Source organism: Pagrus pagrus (assembly GCF_965226575.1).
Source record: "Pagrus pagrus genome assembly, chromosome: 9".
NCBI lineage: Eukaryota > Metazoa > Chordata > Actinopteri > Spariformes > Sparidae > Pagrus > Pagrus pagrus.
Window position 1 is genome coordinate 16,588,873 of NC_140193.1, and position 11,001 is coordinate 16,599,873.

The 11,001-nt window shown below is 38.4% G+C and overlaps 2 protein-coding genes across 4 annotated transcripts; both read left to right on the top strand.

The window, feature by feature from the left end:
* Positions 1 to 187: 187 nt before the first annotated feature.
* bbs5 (Bardet-Biedl syndrome 5) lies at positions 188 to 5,124 on the top strand. 2 transcript variants are annotated; one of them, XM_084361196.1, is made up of 12 exons: positions 188 to 416; positions 739 to 821; positions 912 to 977; positions 1,563 to 1,612; positions 1,809 to 1,936; positions 2,026 to 2,161; positions 2,468 to 2,563; positions 3,736 to 3,798; positions 3,921 to 4,055; positions 4,322 to 4,405; positions 4,645 to 4,668; positions 4,773 to 5,124. In XM_084361196.1, exons 1-12 carry the CDS (start codon positions 355 to 357, stop codon positions 4,869 to 4,871), a joined length of 1,026 nt encoding a protein of 341 aa, XP_084217322.1. In that variant the 5' UTR covers positions 188 to 354; the 3' UTR covers positions 4,872 to 5,124. The 2 variants fall into 2 exon arrangements, with proteins under 2 accessions (XP_084217322.1, XP_084217321.1); XM_084361195.1 differs by having other exon boundaries at positions 189 to 416; positions 4,770 to 5,124.
* Positions 5,125 to 6,413: 1,289 nt separating this feature from the next.
* klhl41a (kelch-like family member 41a) lies at positions 6,414 to 9,950 on the top strand. Of its 2 annotated transcripts, XM_084361525.1 has the most exons (6): positions 6,414 to 7,646; positions 7,735 to 7,892; positions 7,971 to 8,078; positions 8,176 to 8,361; positions 9,210 to 9,356; positions 9,460 to 9,950. In XM_084361525.1, the coding sequence occupies exons 1-6, from the start codon at positions 6,567 to 6,569 to the stop codon at positions 9,569 to 9,571; spliced, it is 1,791 nt and encodes a 596-aa protein (XP_084217651.1). In that variant the 5' UTR covers positions 6,414 to 6,566; the 3' UTR covers positions 9,572 to 9,950. The 2 variants fall into 2 exon arrangements, with proteins under 2 accessions (XP_084217651.1, XP_084217652.1); XM_084361526.1 differs by lacking the exon at positions 7,971 to 8,078.
* The last annotated feature ends 1,051 nt before the right edge of the window (positions 9,951 to 11,001 follow it).

The following is an 11,001-nucleotide window of genomic DNA, read 5'->3' on the forward strand; positions in this document are numbered from 1 at the left end:
GTTATCTCGGGAATCATAACTCGAGATCTCGAGAAAACAAATGAAATAAACTCGTTATCACGGGAAAACGGAGGAAATAAAATGTACGAATGCATGGCCCTTTAGGGCTTCCGTACTTACTCCCTGGCAAAAGAGCGATTAGTAATTAAATGTGATTGTCTGAGCCACACAACTTTTGAAACTCGATTCAGCGCCACAATAATGTCCGCTTGGCTTGCCGTCTGTTGCCACGGTGATTATGACGCTACAGAAGCTTTTTCAGATTAGCCAGCTAACGTTTAGCTAGCTAGTAAACCAACGGTGTTAGTGAGTAAATGTTACTAAACTAACCAGGAGGAGTGACAACCATCAGTCATGTCGTCTGTTTTAGATGCTCTCTGGGAAGACAGAGATGTGAGATTCGACATAACAGCACAGTAAGTTAACGTTACCTCACTGAAATAGTTTGGTATAACTCCACCTTCGTAGTTAGCCCATCTACGCTAATTGGCTAACCAAAGGTAACATCAGATAAAGTCAGCTAATTCGCCTGCTGCGAATACTACTAGCTCAAGGCTTTCCTGATAACTGTGTTTAGCTTCACATTTTGTATTGGGAAAAAAAGTTTTACAGCAGCTGTATGTCACGGTTTGTCGTAGGTTAGCTTAGTGCTAGCATTACAGTAACCAGCTGTAATACACTTAGCTAAGTGAAGTGTCAGGGCTACAGCTATCACTAATCAATCTGTCCTGCACGCAGACAGATGAAAACACGTCCAGGAGAAGCACTAATAGACTGCCTGGACTCCATAGAAGACACGAAAGGAAACAACGGCGATCGAGGTAATGATAGTTAGCTATCCTGAGGGTTAAAACTATCCGGGCATTGTGTGGTTAGCCACCTAATAACTGATGATGTTCACTTCTTTGCAGGTCGACTGTTGGTGACAAACCTGAGAATCATTTGGCACTCTTTAGCTCTGCCAAGAGTCAATTTGTGTGAGTACAGCTGCAGGTTAAATGCCTTTATTTAAGTCAATGTTTGAGTCCATCTCACCAACAACACATCAGCTGAATACTTCTGCCCTCTCTTGGAAATGCACAGCATTAAATGGCCTCATTAAAAGCTACTACTGTATATGAACATACAGTATTTATATAACATATTTAGTGGCTTTCCTGTGCAGCGTACATTTAGAAAACTTAAACTAAATCTTAAGATTTTTTGAGTGACCATTGCCACCAGTTTCAGAATAATCCAATAGACATTAGTCTTTTGGTTACATGAAGCTCATGTTTTCATATAATTGACTTTATTTCAGTGTTTCAATAAATTAATAAGCAATATTGAGTGCCTTAAGACAATAAAGAAACACATACTGACAAACAAAATAAGAAACAAACCATTATCAGATATCATAACAGAGATCTGAGTGTAGTTTGTGTCTTCAGCTTCACACCCTGCTGAAAATGCTCACATATGCAATGCTGACAAAAAGTAAGAAATCAAGATGACTGGAAGAAGCAGAGTGTGTTAAACCATATGAAAAGCCAGCCTAAATGAAAATCTGTTATTTTTTTCAGCTGTGGGTTACAACTCCATCATCAACATCACAACGAGGACAGCGAACTCAGTGAGTACAGTTTTGTTTGCTTTCTGTAACTATTAAACATTTTATTATTGTCCTGTTATTTCTATATAACCTTTTTACATTTTCTCACACGCATCCCATATACTGTTTATATTAATAATGTTGTAAATAATAAATGAAGTATATAATAAATGACATGTAAACATGCCGATTTTTTAATCTAAATGTTCTTTTCCAGAAACTGAGAGGCCAAACAGAAGCACTCTACATCTTGACAAAGTCCAACAACACAAGATTTGAGTTCATCTTCACAAATGTGGTTCCAGGAAGTCCACGGCTCTTTACTTCTGTCATTGCTGTCCACAGGTAAAACAACACTGATGGAAATGTTTGATTCTCTGATTGCATTCGACACAAAACTGTTCAAAATGTTTAAATGTCTTGTTTTGTCACAGGGCCTACGAGACGTCTAAAATGTACAGGGACCTGAAATTGCGAGCGGCTCTCATTCAAAATAAGCAGCTAAGACTGTTGCCCCGCGAGCAAGTGTATGATAAAATTAATGGAGTTTGGAATCTATCCAGTGATCAGGTAATGGTGCTTGAATATGTGCCTGTTTAAGTTATTTCTTTATCTTTCTTTTTCAGTTTTCTTAACATACAAACATATTTAGAGTTTTTAATAAAGTTTAATAAGCAGTGCAGTTGCATGGAAATGTTGTTTAACAATGTGACGTGTTTTTTCTCAGTTAATTACGTTGTTACATGAATCTTAGTTCCACATCTGATAGATGGAAGGTTACTCTTCAATTTTTAAGTGATTACTGGAGATCATTAGTTTGCAGTATGCGTCACTTAGTTCTTTTTCCTTGACTGATGTTGATTTTCTTTCTTTTAGGGTAACCTCGGAACCTTCTTCATCACCAATGTCAGGATTGTGTGGCATGCCAACATGAACGAGAGCTTCAATGTCAGCATTCCTTACCTTCAGATTGTAAGTATGATACACGAAACATCATCTATCCAGTTCTCACTTTCTCTCTGACTTGTCAAGTAAATGGGGGAAAATTAGCATTAAGAAGGCAATAACAAGATGCTGACTTCTTAAAGAAACAATGGATAGATATTCTTAACAGCATATGCAGTATGGAACGTATTAATACATTTAAGATTACAGAAAGAAAAGGGAGAAGAGTTTTGGTCTAAATGGGTTACATACCTGACTAACGAAGAATCTAACAGCTGAAATCATGGTAAATGTGATGATGAAACAGAAATGAATATAAATGAAAGCATGTTTTGACTAACAACTCCTGTCGCCTTTTTTTCCAACTCCATTTTGATTGCTTCTAATTAACAGGATTCTCCTGTTTCCTTTTTGTGTTGCTAATTTGTGGCTCAAAATGTTTCTAAACTAATCCTCACAATATGCCAATGAGTACAAATAACAGATACTGTAATGTAGATAGTAATATATTAAATAGTATCATAACAAACATACACACTCCATCTATTATGTGCTGAGGAGCACCTCAGTAAGAGCTGCAATCTGTGTGGTTGTTATTTGGCTGTTTAGTACCTCTTTCTGATATTTTTTACAACATGCGAGAGAAAACACTTAAAGGTGTCATATGTAAGAATGTTGGTTTAAAGCATTCAAATGAACAACCATAATCCACAGAAACAACAGTGTTGACGTTGTCTCCAAGATGTCTGTGTACTGTTTTGCAGAGATATTTACTGAAGTTTGCATGCTAACCAGCTAGCCCAGACTGTTCTGTCTCATAATACCGCTCCAAGCTCCCAGTCTGTACCACTAGCTGCACGGCTAACTGAGGTAACTAGCTAATGGCAGCTACAGTTAGCAAAAGTTAGCAGTTACTCTGGTGATATGCCGCCCCCTTTTTGTTTGGAGTGACCTTCGACAGGTGGCCAGTTCTTACATATTGCACCTTTTGATATACAGTATCCCAATCTACAATAAAAGAGACACATTTATAGAGTGAGCCACCTACTGGATGGAGTTCTGTATATCCACACAGCAGGAGGCATGAGTTATTATATTTATTTAGTTATTCATTTCAGCAGCACTGTGCCACTAAAGCACACTGTGAGACAATGAATGCATTTTATTTATTTATTTTTTAAATCTTTTTTTCCCCAAAGTGGTCCATCAGGATAAGAGACTCAAAGTTTGGCTTGGCTTTGGTGATCGAGAGTTCACGCCAGGTAACCTGTTTTTCTCTGCAGTTTGAGTGACTGATCACAATATAATGATCTGATATTATTATGAGTTCCTGCTCTGCTTTTGTTGCTTTTAATATACAAATACACTCTGCTTTTGTTTGTAGAGTGGTGGATACGTGCTCGGGTTTAAGATCGATCCTGTGGATAAGCTTCAGGATGCACTTAAGGAAATCAACTCATTGCATAAGGTGTACTCTGCCAACCCAATATTTGGAGTGGAATATGAAATGGAAGAAAAGGTAAGCAGCTGTGCACAACATAACAATGAATAATCCCTAACACCTACATAGTAAAACATTAAAACATGTCAGAAACTGTAAACCTGTCAAACTAGAAACAAACCAACTCTAACATATTCTACATATTTATTTTTTAAATTTCTGCGTCTTTTTTACTCTACATTCCTATAAATGTTTTGTTGCTGTTTTTTTGTTTTGTTTTTTTCACCAGTTCACCTGATCTTGTTGTCATAGCTCTGTTTTTGTTGTCTATACAATGATTTCAGCCACAGCCATTGGAAGAACTCACAGTGGAACAACAGCCTGATGACGTGGAGATCGAGCCAGATGAGCAGACTGATGCTTTCACCGTGAGTGTTACACTCATCATCACTCCTCTGGGAGTCAGTCAGGGGTTTAGTTTTCATACTCTCAGAATAGCTGTCTGCTCATGCTCCTGAGCATGATGAACAAACATGAATTTATGTTGCCTAGTGCTCATGTTTGTATGGAGGTGTGTTCATCAAACAACAATAATCTGTTAATATCACAGCCAACATGGCCCCGTTGGTTGGACTAAATGTGTGAATTGTGTGTTGTTTGCCAACAGGCTTACTTTGCTGATGGAAATAAGGTAAATCCTCACAGTTTTTTCTATCACAAGCTACAATTGTAGCATATGTTTTGTAATATGTTGTGTCCTCACATATTTTGGATTGTTTTTTTGTTCCAAAGCAGCAAGACCGAGAGCCAGTTTACTCCGACGAGCTCGGCCTCGCCGTTGAAAAGCTGAAGGACGGCTTCACACTTCAAGGACTGTGGGAAGTCATGGGCTGAAATAATATGAAACATGTATGTACTCTGTGTAGATATTGTGATCATTAAGGCAGCAGTATATTTATTTATAGGCAAGGTGGAAGGTTGTACAGTTTGTGCATAGGTACTTTTTCATAAAAAGAAAATACTGAAGTACATGTGTGACATATTTATTGTTGGTATATTTGTATAAAACATATTTTCTTGTAGTGAATATAATGTGAAATATAATGCAGTTTGTATCATTTAAAGTGAATAAATGTATTTAAATAGTTATTAAAGAGTAATTTTCATATTTCATGGATGAATGTAGCAGGTTTGTACTGCATCTCACACATAATTCATTTGTATGTGGAAAGAACACAATGATCTCAAGCTAAATACACAACAACACAATGCACTAAAGTATTTTAAAAATCTAAAGACAGGATAAACTGTCACCACCTGTGGCAACAGCTGCTCACTGACCCCGTCTGCTCGTTAGATAACTCCCCTGGGGACGTCTCACACTCACACTGAATCACAGTGGAGTCAAGTGGTCATTACTATCAGTGAACTGTGATTCACTCCACTTTGGATGAAGTGAAAGAAGCCCATACAAATAGTACCTGAGTAGAAGTCTTAAAGTATCTGATATTAAATGTACTCAAGTATCAAAAGTACAAGTTAAAGTAAATTAAAAATATATTTACAAGTATTTTAATACTGTATACTATGGCAGCCCGATTATTGGCCTGGCCAAATATCAGGTCAGATTTTTTTTTTAAAATTTTTTGATTATCAGAATTAGTGTTTTTAAATCTGCCGATTGCCTATAAGTTACATTTTAAAATGTGCTACTTTGGCTCTGATACAGCATGCAATCTGGAAAGTAACTAGTAACTACAGTTATCAAATCAGTAGTGAAGTAAAAAGTACAATATTTGTCTCCAATATGTAGTGGAGTAGATTTATAAAGAAGCAGATAATGGAAGTACAATTATCTCTAAATGTACAAAAACTATGGTGGGCAATAAAAAACAAATTGTAGCATGTAAGGGTCAGAAATTGCAGACAGAGACGCAACAACTTCCAACTTCATTCACATTTGAATTTGCACAAAGAACGTTAAGTCAACACTGTTGTTTGGCATTGGCATTACATTTGGTGAAGGGTGCATCATGACTTGTCTAGGACTCAAACATCACAGTTAAGGACCTGGGACTTGCCTGTCTTGACTTTGAGTTCAAAGATTTGAGACTTACTTGTGACTGAATATGAGTTGGTCTCACCTCTGCCTTAGAATACACATGATTGTAGTAAATGCCATCCATATCTGTGAACACATAAAGAGCTGGAACAAATGCTCCTGCCATTGTGCTTTTTGTGCTTTAGAATTCACATTTGCTGTTTTCCGTGTTTCCATCCTATTAAACAGACAGAAGTGAATGACATGAAAAGATCACAGGTTATTTTTGTGTGGCCGTACAACAATGTTGTTACTAATCACCAGGGTGACGAGGCTCCACAGTTGTTTTTACTCTATGACAGCTGTGTGAGCTCTCCGGTTTGGCCAACCTGAATTCCTCACAGATGGGATGCTTGGCTATATTTAGAGGGGCACGGTTATATTGAAGTGGCTTCAGACCTGGCTGCCTATCGTTCTCTGTCTTCACCAGCTAGGCCAGTCTGTTGTGAACTGCCCCACTTCTTCCATCCACTTCCTGTCCTCACAGAATGGATCCCCAAGGCTTGAGGGAAGATCTCCGTCTGTTTCAAACCACTTTGCTGCAGGATGGACTCAAAGAGCTCCTGAATGAGAACAAGTTGATCGACTGTGTCCTAAAAGTTGGAGACAGGAGCATCCCCTGCCATCGGCTCATTCTGGCAGCTTGTAGTCCGTTTTTCCGAGAGATGTTCTTCTCACCGGACGACCAAGAAGTGAACAAAAAGGAGGTAGTTCTGGAGAACCTGGATCCTGGTATCATGGAGGTGATTGTAAACTACATGTACTCAGCAGAGATTGACATCAACGACGACAACGTGCAGGATATTCTGACCGTCGCCAACCGCTTCCAGATCCCCTCAGTGTTCACGGTTTGTGTGAATTTTCTCCAGAAGAAGCTGTCAAAGAAAAACTGTCTTGCCATCTACAGGCTGGGACTGATGCTGAACTGCGCCAGACTGGCGATGGCAGCACGAGATTACATAGCAGATCGGTTCGAGAGCGTAGCCATGGATGAGGACTTCCTTGAGCTTGCTCCACCTGAACTTATTGCTGTGATCGGAGCAGATGCACTCAATGTAGAGAAAGAGGAGTTGGTGTTTGAGACCCTCATGAGGTGGATCAGGAAAGACAAAGAGAAGCGCGTGAAATCTTTAGAAGAGGCCTTTGAGTACATTCGCTTCCGTTTACTCCCGGAGAAGTACTTCAAGGAAAAGGTGGAGAAGGACGACCTCATTAAGGCCAATCCTGAACTTCTCAAAAAAGTCAAAGTCATAAAGGAAGCATTTGCAGGCAAGCTTCCTAAAAGTGAAAAAGGAGACGAGGAAGGAGAGGAAGGAAAGCTGCCTGGCTATCTGAACAATAACCGCAGATACGGCATGTACGCCAAAGACGTGATCCTTATGATCAGTGACACTGCTGCTGTGGCCTATGACGCACAGGAGAACGAATGTTTTCTTGCTGCCATGGCGGAACAGGTCCCCCGAAACCACGTCAGTGTGATATCAAAGAAGAACAATCTGTATGTTGTGGGGGGACTGTTTGTAGATGAAGAGAACAAAGAAAACCCGTTGCAGTGTTACCTCTACCAGGTATAGACATTTCATTTACATTGCAGATGCACTGAACACATCAGAAGTAAATTGGTTTGTCAAAAATATCTTCAAATGTGTTTTTCAGTTGGACAGTCTGGCTGCAGACTGGACTGCTCTGCCACCCATGCCCTCCCCCAGGTGTTTGTTTGCGATGGGGGAGTTTGAAAACCTCATCTTTGCTGTGGCAGGAAAAGATTTACAGTCCGATGAGTCTCATGACACTGTGCTGTGCTACGACACTGAGTAAGTTCAGCACACCAACCATTTGGATATGTGCTGTATTTTTATTGTTGAACACATGACTTTATCTGCCATTTTTAGAAAAATGAAGTGGACTGAAACTAAGAAGTTGCCTTTGAAAATCCACGGCCACTGTGTGGTCTCTGAGAACGGGCTGGTGTACTGTATCGGAGGCAAAACAGATGACAAGTAAGACTGCAACGCCATTAGATTTTATATGAAGTCAAAATCTGATTTTACATGACATTAACCTTGTTGGGAATCATTTTTTTTCTCTCTGATAAAGTAAAGCAACCAATAAGATGTTTGCATACAACCACAAGAAGTCAGAGTGGAAGGAGGTGGCATCAATGAAGACAGCCAGGTCGATGTTTTCTGCAGTTATCCACAACGGGAAGATTGTTGTCGCTGGAGGAGTTACTGAAGACGGCCTCACAGGTTCATGTGAAGCCTACGACTTTGGAACCAACAAGTAGGTTTATTATTATAATAAGTATAGGCCCCTTAAAGGGTACAAGAGGTTGTTGTTTTTCTCTGATACCAACATCTATTTGATTAAGTTTTTTGCTAATACTTTTCATTGTTGAAGGCATATATCAGCTATATTGTAAATTATTATAGGTAATTTTCAATTGAATGTAACTGAACCTTGTTCAAATGAATTTAAGTCAAATTTTCTTAAAATGTTGCAGCTTTTTTTTATTTTTAAAGAGAACATTATATACAGACATTTAGAAAAGAAAGAAAAAAAACAAAAGATATAAGGCACACAAACAACAAACTTACTATAAGGAATTGTTAACTCATAGAAAATAATGTAAGTAATACAAGTATTTTTCATCTTTCTTTCACTTGCTTCCAAAACACGCGCCAGCAGATCAAGATTTTTACCACAGGAGCCGGTGGTGCTCATATTGTTTTTGTCCACAGGGGTCGCCAGAATCAACTAAAATGAAAGTTCCTTTTAGCAGCTTTAAGTGAAAGTAGAAATGCAGTAATGTACAAATACTCTATTATAAGTCCTCCATTTTTAAAAGCTATTTAATTTATAGGTTAAATGTAATATGTAAAATGTAAAGGAGCAATTTAGAAAAACAGGGCCAAAATCTTTGCTTTAATAAAAAAAAAAAAAGAATTGTGTAGTGTAACAGATATAATGTTGATGCTTTCTTTCTTCTTCCCATAATTGTCCTGACCCCTGTGTTGTGGACTAACACAAATTAATTTTAAAAAGTAAAAAGAAACTCTGAGATATTTAAGGACAAATAAAACACGACATGGAGATATCACATTAATACAGCTGAATACACCTTGTTGCAGGTGGTCACCCTTCCCAGACTTTCCCCAGGAGAGGAGCTCAGTGAACCTGGTCAGCTGTGGAGGCTCGTTGTACGCTGTTGGTGGCTTCGCCATTGTGGAGAACGAGAACAAAGAGTGTGCACCCAGTGAAATCATCGACATTTGGCAGTACGTACATGATATAATTTATTTTATCTTGTTCACTTTCTTTTACAGTGATGACCCCCCTCACACACTGTATGATGGTAACTTGTTTTCACTGTCTTCCCAGGTATGAAGAGGACAAGAAACAGTGGACTGGCATGATTAGAGAGATGCGTTATGCAGCCGGAGCCTCTGTTGTGTCGATGCGTCTGAATGCCGCCAAAATGCCCAAACTGTAACAACAGTCCAGGGACGTACGAGGGACTTTCACTTTACTGCTGTATGCAAGAATATGATGTACATGCTCTTATTTAGTGGCTCATTCAACATTTTAACATATCAGGCACACGTCTCCTTTGGCTGTTCTATGAGTTCTTTATTACTCATACAGGAAGTCATTGAAGTCTAAAACTGAACAGTCACTGTTGTTTGGACCAGACGTTATTGTTGTTTCTGACCTTCTAAAACATATCACTCATTGATGAATTCCCCACCACCCGACTTCCACCCATTAATGTGAGTTTTATTGCTATTATCTGGTAAACGCTTGCATACTGTAGAGTTTCCTCTGTTATTCCAGTTACAACGTGTAACTCAAAACTGTTCAATATTAAAATATCTTCCACAGACTCAATGTGTCTATTTGACATTTTAGATTTGTTTCTACATACAAGAAAAAAGTACATACATAAGTATGGATGTTATACAAAGGTCAGAGATGTTGTCCCCCTGTGCATATTGATGAGAAATTTCATTTTAAACATTTCAATACTGCTGTTGTTTGTTTTTAAATGAGTAAAGTAACTAGTCATTTTTCATTAGTCATTATCGTTTGGATTTAGTGTTTAGTCTTTGGAAATGTCTGCAGATTAGTGGCCAGATATATCAGCTGAACGTTGGTTCATGCTAAGGGTCATCGTGTTGACTTCCTTAAAGGAGACCTATCATGCTTTTTCCATTTGCCTTTCCTTCAGTGTTTTTTTTTCTTCTTCTTACTTCAGTAAATGCAATTATTATCATTAGAATAAACTTCAAGTATCAAATAAAAATACTCATTCTGCCATAAAATGTTCCCCGTCAGTGTTTCACTATTACATCTGACGTTTTTGGATTAATACTACTGCAGCACTAATGTGCATGTTGCATTTTACTGCTGTAGATGTTGAGCTCATTCTCATGTTGGTCAGTTTACTCTGCAGCAATGCATGATATTTTATGACATCATGATACGTTTGTAGCGTTGCTATCCTGTGAGAACCACCAACCTTTTCGTGAGAAAAACCAGCTTGTTTCAGCTTTGAGTCAGTGTATTTTCCTGCTAATCCAAAAGGGCTTTAAATAGTTTTGTCGGCTTAGATGTAGGACAATTCTCTTGTAAAAAGGGGACACCTTATCCTTCAGTTTACCAAAAAATTGAAGATCAGCTCATTAGCAGATACATGGTGTAAGAGGAAAAGTAACTAAAGCTGTCAGACAAATGTAGTGGAGTAATAAGTACAATATTTGCCACTGAGAGGGTTAGGGAGACTACTTGAGTAAACGTATTCTTCCACCACTTTCAACAGTAACATGTTATTTGCAAACAAAATGCATAATATCCAAATAAGTAAAATGTCAGGCCCTTAATCTTTAGTTGTGATAAGTCATAAAAAACATCAAGTAAGTTGTT

Coding starts and splice junctions, on each gene's coding strand:
- klhl41a (XM_084361525.1), top strand. CDS start 6,567: ATGGATCCCCAAGGCTTGAGGGAAGATCTCCGTCTGTTTCAAACCACT. Junction 8,362..9,209: donor TACGACTTTGGAACCAACAA/GTAGGTTTATTA, acceptor ACCTTGTTGCAG/GTGGTCACCCTTCCCAGACT. Junction 9,357..9,459: donor GAAATCATCGACATTTGGCA/GTACGTACATGA, acceptor CTGTCTTCCCAG/GTATGAAGAGGACAAGAAAC.
- bbs5 (XM_084361195.1), top strand. CDS start 355: ATGTCGTCTGTTTTAGATGCTCTCTGGGAAGACAGAGATGTGAGATTC. Junction 417..738: donor AGATTCGACATAACAGCACA/GTAAGTTAACGT, acceptor TCCTGCACGCAG/ACAGATGAAAACACGTCCAG. Junction 2,162..2,467: donor GGAATCTATCCAGTGATCAG/GTAATGGTGCTT, acceptor TCTTTCTTTTAG/GGTAACCTCGGAACCTTCTT.